At 51.4% G+C, this 15,548-nt stretch overlaps 6 protein-coding genes across 6 annotated transcripts; 2 read left to right on the top strand and 4 right to left on the bottom strand.

Moving 5' to 3' along the window:
* Window positions 1-887: 887 nt before the first annotated feature.
* On the bottom strand, window positions 888-2,384 carry NCS54_00857300 (Hypothetical protein; the record flags this gene model as incomplete). The annotated part of the gene is made up of 4 exons (XM_053153955.1): window positions 888-1,166; window positions 1,212-1,690; window positions 1,738-2,181; window positions 2,228-2,384. 4 exons carry the CDS (start codon window positions 2,382-2,384, stop codon window positions 888-890), a joined length of 1,359 nt encoding a protein of 452 aa, XP_053009930.1.
* Window positions 2,385-2,787: 403 nt separating this feature from the next.
* On the bottom strand, window positions 2,788-4,637 carry NCS54_00857200 (Rieske domain-containing protein; the record flags this gene model as incomplete). Its single annotated transcript, XM_053153954.1, has 2 exons — window positions 4,238-4,637; window positions 2,788-4,187 (listed from the first exon to the last, which is right to left on the bottom strand). Exons 1-2 carry the CDS (start codon window positions 4,545-4,547, stop codon window positions 2,788-2,790), a joined length of 1,710 nt encoding a protein of 569 aa, XP_053009929.1. The 5' UTR covers window positions 4,548-4,637.
* A 570-nt stretch (window positions 4,638-5,207) lies between these two features.
* Window positions 5,208-7,356, bottom strand: NCS54_00857100 (Zn(2)-C6 fungal-type domain-containing protein; the record flags this gene model as incomplete). The annotated part of the gene is made up of 3 exons (XM_053153953.1): window positions 5,208-6,171; window positions 6,224-7,238; window positions 7,326-7,356. 3 exons carry the CDS (start codon window positions 7,354-7,356, stop codon window positions 5,208-5,210), a joined length of 2,010 nt encoding a protein of 669 aa, XP_053009928.1.
* Window positions 7,357-7,798: 442 nt separating this feature from the next.
* NCS54_00857000 (MFS domain-containing protein) lies at window positions 7,799-9,487 on the top strand (the record flags this gene model as incomplete). The annotated part of the gene is made up of 5 exons (XM_053153952.1): window positions 7,799-7,921; window positions 7,983-8,763; window positions 8,823-8,870; window positions 8,931-9,069; window positions 9,118-9,487. The coding sequence occupies 5 exons, from the start codon at window positions 7,799-7,801 to the stop codon at window positions 9,485-9,487; spliced, it is 1,461 nt and encodes a 486-aa protein (XP_053009927.1).
* Window positions 9,488-10,118: 631 nt separating this feature from the next.
* Window positions 10,119-10,826, top strand: NCS54_00856900 (Nitroreductase domain-containing protein; the record flags this gene model as incomplete). Its single annotated transcript, XM_053153951.1, has 1 exon — window positions 10,119-10,826. One exon carries the CDS (start codon window positions 10,119-10,121, stop codon window positions 10,824-10,826), a length of 708 nt encoding a protein of 235 aa, XP_053009926.1.
* A 347-nt stretch (window positions 10,827-11,173) lies between these two features.
* Window positions 11,174-14,934, bottom strand: NCS54_00856800 (NACHT domain-containing protein; the record flags this gene model as incomplete). The annotated part of the gene is made up of 2 exons (XM_053153950.1): window positions 11,174-13,201; window positions 13,255-14,934. The coding sequence occupies 2 exons, from the start codon at window positions 14,932-14,934 to the stop codon at window positions 11,174-11,176; spliced, it is 3,708 nt and encodes a 1,235-aa protein (XP_053009925.1).
* Between the last annotated feature and the right edge of the window lie 614 nt (window positions 14,935-15,548).

The raw sequence follows: 15,548 nt of genomic DNA, 5'->3' as shown, positions 1-15,548 counted from the left end.
GCTTCGGTGGGTGTGGGGTCTTGTACCTGTATTAGTGGGTTGCTCGGCGCTTTTGCATGTGCTTCATTTGCGGTGAATGTCAACAAAGAATAAACAAGTCGTGAATAACATTTCAACGACGAGAAGGACGGGATGAAAGAGTTTTTATGTATGTGGGAGAAAAAAGAAGGAATGAATCAGGAAGATGAGGCCGCAGAAGAGGCCAGCCAGCCCGCCCCCATGATCCTTGTGATCTTACTGATCCATGGCTGGCTTTGCGCCCAGCTCTGCCTGCTGCACCACCTGGACAAAAAAGCCTGGCCGCAGACTGCAAGGTGGCGTTCACAAGAGCAAGACAGGGGATCTAGCGTGTTTCTTTGTTGGTCATTGGGGTGCTCAGGGGTTCGTGGTGGGCTCGAGTGTGTTGACATTGCAGGGAACCTACGTGTTGGCGATGCGTTGGTGCCCGCGTTCATAATTTCATCTGCCCTCTTGATTGGACCGTGTGTTTTGGGCGCCACATTCTTATCTTCCCTTGCCCGTTTGGGGTAATGACGACACGCTTAGCGCCGACCTCGCGATTTTTGGTGGTTGGTGCGTAGCCACGTGACTACCCTTTCAGGCTCCAGGGTAAGCTTTCATGATGCCTGGCTCTTTTGAGAAGCAGGGTTTTATAAAGCACGAGAAACAACGAGACAATTTTTAAAAGAGCATTATTCACTGGCCTCTTAGAAACCAGTGCCTGGCACATGCTCAACGGATCTCACTGCCGAGGACGCGCATCTCAAAGTGGTTCCTCCCGCGTTGCCGAACCTCCCACTATCCACTCCCAAGACACCGCTTGCCCAAACCCCACAACCACGTCCTTTACACATCATCAACCTCCACGCGAAGAAACTTCACCGCCCTTAGTAAGTTGTCAAATCCGGCGACACGACATCCTTGGGGAACGAAAACTTCGTCTCCACAAACACCTTTTGCATCGCGTCCTCCCTCGCCTCGAACTTGTAGTACACCTTGTCCAGATCCTCAAGTCTGACGCGGTGCGAGATCATCTGCGTTGGGTCCAGGTCACCACTCTGGATCATGGCGAGGAGTTCTTTCCAGTACTTGTGGACAGGAGCTTGGCCGTTGCCGATGAGCCGGATGCCTCGCTCCATGAGGGATCCGATGTTGAAGTGGTTGGTCTGTGGGGTTAGGTGTGAATGATGTAGGAGGATGGAGATGCTTACATATCCGACGTAGACGCCTGTGACTCCGCAGCGACCATAGTTGCGTACGCCCTCAATCATCTCATTGATGATTTCACTCGTGTCCGTCTCAATACCGAGAGACATCTCAACCCAATGCATCCAGCCCTTGGCGTACTCACCAGCCGCACACTCAATCGCACAGTCGGGACCACGTCCACCACAAAGGTCCTTAAGTCGGCTAACTACAGTCTCCTTGTTGGTAACGCCGTGGGACAAGTGCTTGTAGTCAACTAGCTCTAGCTTATCCTTGTGCTTGGGAGGCCAGTTGTCCTTGATGAAGGAGAGACGCGGTTCGGTGTCGATAAAGATGACTTTGCTTGCGCCCTCGAGGATGGCAAAGATGCCAGCCATTTGACCGATTGGGCCGGCGCCGAAGATTGCAACTTCGTCTTCAGGGTAGACAGCTGTGTCTTTCACAGCGTTGTAGGATGTGGCTAAGACATCGGAAAGATACAAAGCTTGACATCCTGTCAGTAGAGTCGTGAGGCTTCAGTGATGGACTCACCCTTCTCATCAGGAACATCCGTCGGAATCTCGAGCAAATTCACATCACCCAACGGCACACGCACATACTCAGCCTGTCCACCGGCAAACCCACCCGTAAAGTGGGAATAGCCAAACATACCCGCCGTCCTCCCCCCATACATGGCCCTTTGCGTCGTGTTGGAGCTTGTTTTTTCGCACTGCGAAGACAGCTTCTGTTTGCAAAAGAAGCACTCGCCGCAGGCAATCTGGAACGATGCAACATATCGCTTACCTATCTCGATGCCTGTGACGCCTGGACCGATTTCATCTACGACGCCGCAGAATTCGTGGCCGAGGATGTCGCCTTCGTTGAGCTGGATGACCGTTCCATGGAGGAGGTGTAGATCTGAACCACAGACGGTACTGCCTGTTACTTTGAGGATAACATCACGATCTTCAAGAATCTTGGGCCTGGGTACGTCGACTAAGATTGTCAGTAGTTGTGTAAGTGAGTGTGAGGTGAGCTGTACCCATCTTGACCTTGTTCTTGCCCATCCATGCCAACGCCTTCATCGTCTCGCCAGGTTTACCCGTTTGATCATCGAATGTAGTTACATCTTGCTGTGTAACGGCATTGTCGCCGTGTCCAATGATCTTTTCGGCTTGGTACGCTGCTTGAGAAGCCATTGTTGCTGTCAATGTGAGTCAGTAGCAACTGTCAAGTAATGCGCAGCCTACGCTCTCTTTATATGTCGCGAAAGTATCTACAGTGTATCCAGTCGCTTGCATCCTCGGCAACATCAATATGCTCGTCACAATGACAAGGGCCGTTGTTCTGTTGATGCATCAATGACGATCGAGTCCATGACGATCGAGTCCTCGACGTCATTGACTTGGAGGGTGCGGGGCTTTTGCACCAGCCCTATCAGTGGCAGTCAAATGGAACACATTGGGATTGGATTAATGTAATTAACTAACTTGAGGCTCGTCATTATTGCACTTTCCTATTCAGTATGCACTCCGTCACAGTAAATGCCGTTCTGACAAGTGTTCCCGGTAGTCCCCTCGTCATCCAGGGCCTCTGCAGGACTCACAGCACACTCATTCCCTCTTGAAGCTGAGTCTTTGTAAGCATCTTGTTGACTCTCATCAGCTCCGCGCTCTGGGACATGGCCGGATCTCTTCCCATGCTCGCCATAGCCACCACCGTCTCTCCCTTGCAGTAGTAGGCAATGAACTTGTTCTCGGTCGGGTCACCTTCAAGAACAATGTCATCGAAGCCGGGTATGGTGTTGCCGCAGTATCGCAGCTGAGCTCCCAGAGCCGACCAGAAGATGGGGATAAAGTGCTCAGGCGCGCTGGATGGGTTGACGATGTGGTTTGCGACGATGCGACCGGACTGTTGCGCCACGTTCCAATGCTCAATTCGAATGTGTGTTCCATCACCGCCAGGTCCGTGATAAGGGAAGGTAGCGATATCTCCAATCGCATAGACATCCTTCAAGCCCACAACGGCGTAGTTGTCGTCCGTCTTGAGAGAGCCATCCTTTTCCAGCTGAACGGCCTTGTTGTTTTGCAGGAACCCGGTCGCAGGAGAGACACCGATACCAAGAACCACGAGGTCGGCGTCCAGTTTGGTGCCGTCCTTGAGATAGACAGCACCGACATTGGAAGGATTGGATGTGTCCGGCTCGGCCTTGTCAACACTTGCGCCCATGTAGAACTTGACTCCCTTGCCCTCGAGCGCTTTCTGGAGGCCTGCACCGACCTTTTCGCCGAGGACTCGCTCGAGGGGGACCTTTTCCATGCCGACGACGGTGACTTGGTTGTCGTTGCTCGTAGCCACAGCCAGTTCAATTCCGATGAAGGAGGAGCCAATGACCACAATCTTCTTGCCCTTCTCGCCGATCGCGTTCACAATCTTTCTAGTATCGTGAACACTACGCAGGGTAAAGATGTTGTCAAGGACCTTGAATCCTTGAAGAGGCAATCGTCTGGGCGTTCCGCCTGTTGCAAGGACAAGCTTGGTGTACTCAACTTTCTTGCCATCATTCGTCGTGACGTAGCGATCGTTGAAATCGACATCAGTGACCTCGCTCTCAATAAACTCGACAGATCCGCTCTCATACCAAGACTTGTCTCGCCAAGTCAGCTTGCTAAGGTCCGTCATGAGAGTCTTGCTCAGCTTGGTGCGATCAATGGGGTAGTAGCCCTCGTTGGAGATGACGGTCAATGGGCCCTTGTAGCCCTTCTCACGAAGACCTTCGACCAAGCCCAAGGTGCCTGAACCTCCTCCAATGACGACGACCTTTTCCTTTTGAGCACCACTGGCAGCTGCGCACTTGATGTTGGGCTTTCTTCGCGAGCCTTTGACGGCCGCCTCTTCGCCTGTGAGGTACACGGCGCCGTTTCGCTCAGCGACTTGGAATACGGGCAGATGATCGAGGGCAGGAGCATCTTCGACGTCGCCGGTTTTGACATTGAAACAGGCTGTGATGGATCAGTCAGTATAGAGCGATCAATGAGACATGGCGACGTACCTCCGTGCCATGGACAAGTCAATCGACCCTCACTCGTCAGCACGCCCTTAACGAGAGGAGCGCCATAATGAGTGCACCTGGCCCCAACAGCTTGGATCTTTCCTTTGACATTTACAAGCAGGACCTTGCCATTCTCAATACCCTCCACCTCGACCTCCTTCTTCGCGCCAGGCGAGAGGTCGAGGGACGAGAGGTCCTTGATCTTGTATTCCTGAGCCATTGGTCTGCAAGTGGAGAAAGCCCGCGATAAAGTAATAGGTCGTCGAGTTTGTATACGAAAAACTTGAAGTATTCTGGGGTACGGACGCATCAAGACGTATGCGGGACGAAAGAACAGTTGAAGCTCAAGGGACGCCGCGAGAGAGCATTTGAAGAAGTGAGGAGAAGTGCAACATGGCGCAATCAAACGGGACACGGTAGATGTACCGTTCCCCCTCACTCACACTGACTGAACAAGAGGGAAACCCGGATTGATCCATGTTGTGATAATGTGGGGGATGACAATAAGACGAAGCTGACTGGTCGAAGCTATCAGAGCTGCATGTGTGTATGACGACGATGAGACGTGGTTCGGATCGTTCCCTTGGAGGGGACCATGTAAGAGTACGAATAGGGCTTAGTTCAATTGGAGAGATTCCATACCTGAAGGAGCTTATCCCCAAGCCAGATTAGTTAGCCCATCATTTGTAACTGCCGTGATGTCGCGGGAGTGGGAGGCCGAGAGTGGGAGCCGTCCTCACTGCGCCTTGGCCAAAGCCCGTACCGATTCAGACCTAAAACGTCATAAGTTCATGATGATAAACCCTTAGAATGAGGTAAAGTTACCTCATGAATATGTAAATGTTTGTTAAATTTATGAGTACTTTTCCTAAAGGTTCATAGTAAAATTTTTCTCAACTTAGATGAGATGGCCCGTCCATGTAAGTGACCGAACGCGTTTGTACACACTTCATTTCCTTGCGTGACGACTCTAGCATTGTTTCTCTGACGAAGCGTCTCCTTGCCAACCGTCAGGGAAGAGATCCAGCGTTAAAGCATCAAAGAGGAATAAGTCATCGGGAAGACTAACATCAGCTCCGTCAGAGCAGAAGCCTCCGTCTGGAGTCGCGCCGATTGCTCCGGCGGCCCCGTTTGTGATAGCATCGAGAAATGACTCTTCTACATCGCATCGATCTTCATTTTCTCGCGAGGCCGACATCTCTTCTGTTCCCCCAAGAGGCGCCGCGGCCTGCCCGTTTTCCCGCCCTTGGTCCTCATCAGGCCCGCCCGCCTGAACCGCCTTTGCAGCTCGTTGCTGCTTCAACTTCAACGCCCGCTGTTCAACAAAATGTAGCCACGCGCGCGCATAATGCCAATGTTTCGATAGTCCCCTCAGAGCCGCCATTAGGATCTCGAGGATGTGTAGTGATCTGGCCGCGACGATAGGCTTACTCGACCCCGCCTCGTGGATGATGTGGATAGTTGCCGTAATGAGGACGTTGGTACTGTACAGCCACAACGTCGATAACACATCCTGAGGCAGGGTCTCAAATATGGCGGCGATAGTCTTTGCGGAGTCTCCGCACAGCGCAGGATCGTTGCACTGGTCCGGCCGTACGTCTTCAGCCATGCTTTGCTTTGGCAGAGGTCGATGGACCAGGATGACAAAGTTGTTGTAGGTGAGGTGAAGGATCGACTGCCACGTATCAAGCGTGGAGTACCGCAGCTGAACCTTTGAAGGAAGTTGGAGGATGAACTCTGCGAGAGACTCGTCGGCCTTTCTCGTCGCTCGAACGCGGTCTTCGGGGGAGGATCTAAGGGCCCAGCCCTCCCTCATCGCCCGTGATATTATGACGCAAAGCTTGGTTTGGTATATAACAAAGTCCCTCTGCGCGTTGGGAATCCCCTCGAAGTGGGAATACTCGAGATCAGGAACATCAGAGTCGTCTAGGTTTCTGTTCAACATTAGCAAGTGAAGTTTATGGTCCTCGTGCAGCGGTACCTTACATTGCCTGCGGTCGACCCGACGACAGAGCCGAGATGGTGTCAAACTGGAACAGAACCCACCATAGCCGCGTATAGACTCTCTTATGAGCCGGCAGCATCCTGGACCGAGTCGCATCGCGATGCATGCCAAAGGCCATGGCTGTCCGAGCACCAATTCCAATCCAGTGCCACGCACTAATAGCAACCTCCTCGAACCCATCAGAATGCCACGTCATCAAGAGAGCTGCCTGGACATAAACAAGCCGATCTGTCTCGAACTGGTAGTCAATCAGAGTCTTGGCCCTGCGGAAAAACACGGGCTTTAGTGAGTGCATGCTCTCATCGTGAGACGACAAGACATGTGCCCCGACGAGGAAAATGGAATTCATCAGGGCCGAAGATAAGGGGTTCTCAGGGTCCTTGCCCTCGTACTGCACCATAAACTCTTCCTCGTCAACGATAGGCCATCCACAGTTTACAGAGTCAAAGTATGCTCGAAGCAGTCTGTCGGCCAGTTCCTTGTCCGGGCGTTCAAGGATCTCGGGGGGCACAAACCGATAGTAAGAGGTCCCCTTGACTCGCATCTGACTGTAACCCAAATGGACGCTGCTCTCGTCGCCGGCCCGGGGGAAATTCTGACGGACGAGGTAGTGACAGTTGGACATGCCGGTGCCGATGAAGCAAACCCGGGTCAAGCGGCCATAATCGGCTTCCTTCATGTCGTGACGGCCGAGAAAGTCGGCCAAATTGCTGGCATCATATTCGCCATCCTCATTGGCAACCAACCTCTGAACCGTGTCGACCTCCAAGGGTGAGCTCGAATCTGTCGCGAGCTCGACGGGTGTTGGCTCGCGTGGACGAATTGGCACTGGTGAAAGGAGCCGGGCAGCAGCAGCAGCAGCTCCTCTACGCTGTTTCTTTGGATAAATGTGGCAGCCTGGCCGGTTTCGAGAGCTGCACCCCGTGCAGGGAGGTCCTTTTTCAAGGATATCGCAGCGTATCTTGAGTCGGTGGCAATGTGTGCAAGCCCGCCCATCTGATGCAGTTAGCTTAGCCGCAAGGACAATCGAGGGGCAGGGATCCGGTCTCGGCGATATAAGAAGACGATTGATGCTGCACTTACTTACTCTTCTTCGTCCATTGGCGGGGGACATTGAATTCTCGGTTTCAAATTCCGTCCCAACGGATTTGCGCTTCATGTCCGACAGACGTGGGCGCTGTTCTGTTGGATTGAACGGGAGTTGCTGTCGAGGACGGAAGTATCGAGACGACAAGGCATCAAGACGATGGAGAGTGCAGCGGTCATATGAACGGCGGTATGAGGTTCGACGGAGGTTGAGCTTTGAGAGACGGAAAGTTGGACCAATGAGCCGTCGACTTTAGCTATCGCACGGAAGTTGAGTTGTGGGTATCGGTAACGGGACTTGGCTTTCGGTAGTGGCCGATGTGGCGCCCTCATCGGGATACTCTCCCGAGTTACTTAGACGAAGTTGAGTTGTCGGTATAAGAGGTAGAAATGGCTTGACCGCCCAACATACTGGCCGTAAGGGGGTCCAAGGCACATACAGAGTTCTTAAAGTATCAACCCACGAAACCATGGACGATATATCACTTACTAGTGGTGCCCCCGGACATGAACCTGCGTCTAAAGGACCAGGGGTCACCATAGATGTCGTCGATCCCTCTGACTCCAAGGTTCATGCGGCCAAGTTTTCAACGGCAAGTAATGGATAGCGCACGGTCCGTGCCGAAGGTGCGGTGCTAATGACAACTATTCTAGAAGCGAAAAATACATGTTGTAGTAGCAGGCCTGGCCTGTGCCTTCAACGGCAGTTTTGGAACCTCGATGCCTTCAGGTGCCCTCAATGCTATCTCGAGCCACTTTGGAGTTTATGACCAAGTACAGCTGACTCTACTCAACTCACTCAATCTGGCCGGCTTCGTTGTTGGACCCCTCTTCTTTGGACCCTTGAGCGAATACATCGGGCGCCGGCCAGTGATGATATCTACATTCTTTGGCTACCTTGTTTTCATGCTCGCATGCTCTGGAGCTCCTAACTACACGGCCCTCTTAATCTTCCGCCTTCTCTGTGGTCTGAATGCCGCCGCCCCCATGGCCGTAATAGGTGGCCTTTACGCCGATGTGCTCGACGACCCTTCAGAACGTGGCACCGCCATGTCCCTTTACCTAGCCATCAGCGGAATAGGTCCCCTTCTAGGACCCTTCGTCTCCGGTTTTGCCTCTCAAGCATCCTGGAGATGGGCGTTCTGGGCCGCAGCCCTAATTGCCGTCCCGACACTCCCACTGGTGTTGACCCTGCCCGAGACATTTGCGCCGGTTCTCCGCAACAGGGAAATTCACAAGCGCCGAAAGCACGGAGTGGAGGGCGTTGAGGAGGCCCAAATGACAGAATTGCACCCGTTTGACGCTCGAGAGATATTCTTGCGCCCTGTAGTCATGATGGCTACAGAGCCGATCCTTTCACTCTCATCCCTTTATTTGACATTGGCGAATTCACTATTTTACATCTCTTTCCAGGCGTATCCTCTAGTATTTGAAGGTACAGCATCTTTCTGATCACTGACATTGGAGCTGCTGGCTGATACTTCATTCCAACAGGCATGTATCATCTTCGCACCGAGATTGCTGGCCTCACCTATCTACCCAGTAAGTCCAAAGCCGTGCTCGCATAAAACCCGCTGATATCTGATTGATACTCTCTTAAAGTCGCCCTTGGTTCGGTGATAGCTTTCCTGGGATTCATGGTCTACACACCGTGGTACGATCGGTCCAAAGCAGCTGGCAAGTCTTGGGCTCAACGAGAAATAAACCGTCGGCTACCAATCGCCTGTTTTGCCGCTCCTCTGTACGTCAAACGCACAGCCTCATAGAAACAAAGTCTAACATGTCCCAGACTTGTCATCGCGCTCTTTTGCTTTGGTTGGACATCCAAACCCTCAATCTCACCATACGTCCCAGCGATTGGGGGATTCTTCTCTGGCGCTGGATTCCTCCTGATATTTATGAGCATCCTGAACTACATCACCGACGTGTTTCGCGAGGCATCGGCATCGGCCCACGCCGGAGCAGGATGCATGAGATCTCTTGGTGCCATCGTCATTCCGCTCGCGGCTGGTCCCATGTATGATCGACTTGGCGTTCACTGGGCACAGAGCCTCCTTGGGTTTCTCTCACTGGTCATGGGGGCTATACCGTTCTTCTTTATGAAGTATGGCGAGAGATTGATGCAGAAAAGCAAAGCTGCTCAGGGGATAACACGATAAAAGGCGAAAGAGTGATGCTCTGAGTACAAATGAGAAAAGTTGGCGGGCGCATATAGATGCTATAGATCAAGTAATTAGGAGTAAAATAAAAAGTGACTTGGCTGTTTATAGAACCGCTCATCAGATATGAAACCTGCATACTATGTCTCTGCGTGGCACCGTCATTCCGTCAACGGTTCTGCTCCTAATTAATAACCAAATCTCAAGTTGACTTCTTCCTTCTCAGGGTCTTACGCCAAGTCGAACATCAATGATCTTGCCCAATAGAGGCGGCCCAACAGCCCCACATGAAGGATCGCTTCTGGTGTTGTCGTGATCAGGGGCATTTCCAATTTGTCATCTTCAACATTGGCTGACAAAAAATGAGTAATGCTGCTTAAATGTCCTTACGCGAGATGTTTAAGTGTCTGTGGAATTACGTAGGCATCCCAACGAAAATGCAACCATCAGCGGATGATCTTTGTTCGGCCGAATAGTCCTCTATCCCCGTGTAATCAACATTATGATTCAGCATCTGGGCTCGAAACATCCGGATGGAGGTGAAATCATTGCCTCTATATAAATCAGCTGTGGAGTTTCTTGCGTCAACTTATAATCAAATGTCGTTGTTTTTTCACGTCCCGACATCATCATGGCCCAGGACCAGACCATCCATCGCGCCGCAGAGCAATCTGCCCACGACGCTGTTGCAAAGACCATTCTGGCTCGTCATAGCACCCGAGCCTTTTGCACAGGTCGAAAAGTACCACTATCCATCATCGAGGAATGCTTCAGCATAGCCCAGCACGCACCCTCGTCGACAAACATCCAACCGTGGCGCCTGACGCTTGTATCTGGCCCTCCTCTAGAACGCCTATCGGCCTCTCTCGTCTCAGCCTTTGAGAATAAGACTGAGTTACAGATCCCCACGATCCCAGAATCGTACCAGAACTACCGGTCCGAACTGGGTCATCATATCTATGGGCCTAACGGATACAACATTGCCCGCGAGGATACCGAGTCGATGATGAAGACTTTGATCAGCAACTTTAAGTTTTACAACGCCCCGATTGTTGCCGTAGTCTGCATCGACAAGGAGCTGAACAAGTCTGATGTTCTCTCCGTGGGAATCTACCTTCAGACACTACTCCTGTTGTTGACCGAGAGAGGGCTGGGCACACAGGTGTCTGTTGCTCCGGCCGGTTATCCTGATGTTATTAGAAAAGAACTGGGAATAGAAGAAAAAATGGATATCTTGTGCACGGTGGGCATTGGATACGAGAATGAGCAAGAGCACATCAATTCTTTAAAGATGCCGAGGGACGATTGGAAGAAGAGTGTAAAATTTGTGCTAAACTAAGGACTTCCATGTGCAGTCAATCGCTGATATCAACGAGACGAATGCCTATGGGGTCAACAGGAATAGCTTGGTTAGTATATCTGAGGATTGAAGCCGTAGATACATGGATACAGATGAATTTGGCAGGATAGTTGGCTCGAACATGTAGAATTAACTGAACACGGCAACCGTTTAGAAAGATAAAAAGGCAGTGGTCTCGCGGGTTTCAACCTGCTCATTCATGGCCCATCCATCTTGGAAGCTCAAGGTTCTGTAAACCCATGATTGCGATTATCAACTCTCTCGAAAGACACAGAGCTGCAAAATGCAAACGCCCAAAAAGAAGCCCTGCCCCATGTCTCTGATATCTAAAACTTGAAAGCTATCTCGGGGACGTCAAACTCAATATAAATCACCCGGTTGCAGTTGTCCAGCATAGCAATCCCTGACTTGTTATAATCCACCGCCATTTCCACAACCGTACCATACTGCTCATAGTACCTGAAGCGAGGCCGGTACTGAGGAGGGACCCAAAGGACACGTTTGCCACGGACTGTGACCCATTCGTTGTATTTGGTCATTTGAACTGGGTCTTTGTCCTCATTCTGCATTTGAACCTTGTCGACCGAGCGGTTTCCTGTGGACCCTTGAACGCAATAGCTACCATGAGAAGTGTGAAGCAAACCACCATGCGTCGGATGCCATGAAATTTCACCTGGATATTCATTGACCACCTGTATGCACTCCTTCGCAGCCCAATCCCATATCTCAAGCGTTTTCTTTGAGGCTAATGCCAACCACAGCCCATTTGGGGAAAATGACATCTGTTTGAGATGATCATGCCCACACAGAAAGCTCGGAAATGTTGATTTCAGTTTGCGCGTGTGTAAGTCCCAGATCTCGACGGTGTCACTCTTGTCGGGTACCTCTGCCAGGATGTTGGTTTTCAGTGAGAGGCAGTAGCCCTGGATAAGAAACCGAGGCGGGAGTTCGTATTGAATTTCCCACGTTGTCGTGTCCCAGATTGTGATAAAACCACGACCCTTAAAAGCCAGCCACCTGTCGCATGGTGAGAATTCCACAGTGTCTACCAGCTCGTCGGTCGAGTTTAGCGGGGGCTCAGGTAGATCGAAAACATATTTACTCGTCACTGAGCTCCACATTCTAATGACGTCGTATGTCATGGAAGCAACCCACAACCCATTGGGTGATAGAAGCCAGTCTTGGGGCCCAACATCATAGCCTGGGTCAAAGTTCGGTGAAGTTCTGATAGTCGGGTCCCAGATCTTGATTGTGTGGTCCCCGGACCCTGATGCGAGTAGCCTCCCGTCTGGAGAGATGGCCTGCGCCGAAATATCATCGCAATGGCCGCTGAACACCTCCACTGTGTCTGTTGTTGTATGCCATAGGCTGACCGTGCCTTGCGCATCTCCAAAAGCTACCACCGTTCCATCTGGCGAAAATGCAAGGCCGCCGTCGGCAATATTGGGATTTCTGAGAGAGGTGGTGCAGGCCCCTGTGGTCAAGTCCCAAACTTCGATGCGCAGAGGCTTATACCTCGGGCTTTGTCCATATACTACTAGCTTTGTGCTGTCAGGGGAGATCACCACCCAATAGTACTCATTTGGAAACAAATCATCGAATGTGAGACGAGCTGTTTCCGGGTTGCACCAATCCCAAACTTGGCAACAATCCCCATCGGATGTGATGATGGTCTGGCCGTCCGGTGAAACTGCTATGGGACCGGCAGGAAGCTTGTTGATCGTGTCTAGGAATTGTCCTGTGTCAAGATCCAACTTGATCAATGCGCCCGCCTCATCGGCCCACACCGCCCTTCTGCCATCTTTCATAAAGGCGATGTCGTATGCCATGTTGTTGGGCATCGAAAATGCTCTTCGTGGCGTATTTCCGTTCAATGGATCCCAAATCTTGATTGAATAACAATGACCATCTCCTACCTGCCTCCTTCCTGCAGATGCGAGAATTGTGCTGGATTCTCCAAATAAAAAGGCCAGTTTGAAAATCCACATGGGATGATCCGAAATGGTGTTCAAGCATGCTCCAGTTTCCAGATCCCAGATTTTAATGGTTCCTACCCAATCACTGGACGCAATGATCCTGCTGTCTGGAGAAAATGCTAAGTGGCAGACTTCTGAGTCGTGTCCCTCAAGAGTCAGCAAGCATGCATCCCATTCAGGTTGCATTTTCGGTTTCTTCTTGATCCACCCTGGTATCATCATCTCAAACCTCTTCCGCACCCAGCTGGAAGTTGGACAGAAGATGAGTGCTGAAACGTAAACCTGCAATGGGGCTGTCTCTATTCCTTGTCTGTTGGCAAGGACAAATCGCCGAGCATCACGAGCCAGGGTCGCCAGATGGTCCCACTGATTGTGTGCCTGAGAAAAGTTAGATTAAGCTTATCTAGTTATGGCTTATCCTATGTACTTACCGCAAGAGCTTCAAGCTTTCTGAGAGAGGCAATTCCTTCGATGACGTTTCCACAAAGACCAAGGGCCTCAAGCCAGTAGAGATATTTGTCTTGCAGGAAAGCAAAGACATCATTTGCATCATTTTGGTCTCGATCTCGTTTCGAAGAAACCCATTCGTAGAAATGGTCAAGCCAGCGAACACACGCGTATCGCATCGCAGCAAGAGGGTCTGGCACTGGGACCTCGATTTCGCTGGTCAAAACTCCTGGATTGCGCAAGCCATAGATGTTTTGCCGTAGGCCAGTAGCCATGGCCTCGACTGATCGAGAAAACAGTTGATGGTGGCCGCCCCCCATGCCAGATGGAAAAATTCCATCAAAAGCATTCTTGTTGTCAGTGAGAAAGTCCTTGGCCGACTGATGAACAAAGTGGACTGTCTCTGCGTCTTGCTGGATAGTCAAGAAAGACCCACATCGCCTGACAAGTTTTACGAGTGTGTCATGGTTGGCAAGGTTGCCCCTGAAACCTGCAAGCATGGGCAGTTCCTGGAGCTGGAGTGGTCGGTATGCAAGAAACATAGTTGCAAGGATAACTTTGCATGACCTGGAGTTCTTTGAACCCTGAGCGCTGACCTGCCTCCACATCCTATCGTAGAGGTTGGTCAATCCTTCGGGTACTTGGTTGAGAATGTCCAACATCTCAGAGTTGTCCTCCAGCTCCTCATCCTCTTCTGCGTTCAACTGGTCAAGGGCGAGAGCTGCCCAAAGAAATGTGCCATTGGCTTTTTGTTGCATTGTTTCTTTGACATTCTTGCGCAAGTCTAGTTCGGAACTGAGCTTCGCAAGGTTGTCTATTTTGTAATCGATGTAGTTAGCAACCGCTTTGGATACGAGACCAGCGTTTGCTTCGAGGCTTATGTCAAGCTTCCCACCAACATTGGCGCCTCCCAATCCACGTTCGATATCGGGTAGGTTGCGGCTGGAGACAAGCCACTTGATGTGATGGAATTTGGAGGCCGTGGAGACAATCAAGTTGAGAAGTGAAGACAGAGAGCCGCCCTCGCACTCGTCAAGTGCGTCGATGACAAGACAAGTTGGCTTGGAATGGTCATGCAGTATATCCTCGAAAATGTTGCACAGGGCATGCCATCCATTTGGAGGGTCGAAAGTCGACTTGCCTCCATGGTCCCACTTGTTGCGCACATGTCGAGTTAGAGATGCGTCCTGGACCACAAGGAGGTAGATGAGGCCTCGCAGGACCGATGTTGCGTTGTTGATCCTGGAGTCGGTAGCTTGGCAGAAGAAGTAGGATAGAGAAGGTTGAGATTTTTTCAATTCGTCGATGAGACCACAAAGGAGCATGGTTTTGCCCTTTCCCGGGTCACCCTTGACCCAAAGAAGACGATCATTTGTTCCCTGTCTCCATTGCTGGAAGTTGGAGTCCTCCAGAACCCAGTTGCACGAGCCCTGCACTAACCCTCCTTTGTCATTCTCGATTCGCGTCTTGTCTATGCGTGGGTCGGTCGTTCGTAGATCTCGAAGACATTCGTCGTTGGCTTGTCGTCCTTCGTGGTTGTGAACCTCTGTGAACGAGTTCCCAACCTGAACTCTGCTACTCCCTTCGGCATGTACGGGCCCGGTCGTGTTAGCTGCACGCCTATCGGATGCGCTATTCAAGCGTTTGCGTTTGAGCGATGCCATGTTTGGTTGCGAGATGCCGAAGAACGTGGTTAAAGGACAGCGTCAACCAGAGGACGGTAACGAAGGAGGCCGTCGGAGGTCAGCTCAGCTCTCAGCCTGATCGAGCAACGGAAGCTTCTTGTTGGTTGCCACGGCGCTTAACGAACCGACCCCATTGGCCTTTTCTTGTCCTCCTCGCGTCGTTGTGCCAGACCTTGAAACTCTTGGCTAACAGATCCCATCGGGCTGTCATAATATCCCTCTTCTCCTCTCTTTCCAAGACCATCATGGCCGAAACCTTTGACGCGGTGGCTGGCGCACTAAGCGTTGCGGCGCTATTCAACAATTGCGCCGACTCCTTTGGATAAATCCAGCTGGGTCGTCATTTGGCCGTGAATTTGAGCGATGCCAGCTGAAACTCAACATCGCCTGGTCCCGCATCAGTAGATGAGGTGAGGCCGTCGCTGTCAACACTGACCCTCGTTTCGCAGCAAATGGGCCACATGTCATTACTTCGCAACAGGCCTGGAGGATCCTGGCTCAAACCAGATTGCTTTTCGGAGAAGCGCAAAAGTCATCGAGTCGATACGGCCCTGCTACAGATTCTCGGGCCTTGACACACTCAGATTTGGCCC

The sequence above is a fragment of the Fusarium falciforme genome, chromosome 6, assembly GCF_026873545.1.
Source record: "Fusarium falciforme chromosome 6, complete sequence".
NCBI lineage: Eukaryota > Fungi > Ascomycota > Sordariomycetes > Hypocreales > Nectriaceae > Fusarium > Fusarium falciforme.
The sequence above is the reverse complement of the archived record's forward strand: the minus strand, read 5'-3'. Positions and strand labels throughout refer to the sequence as shown.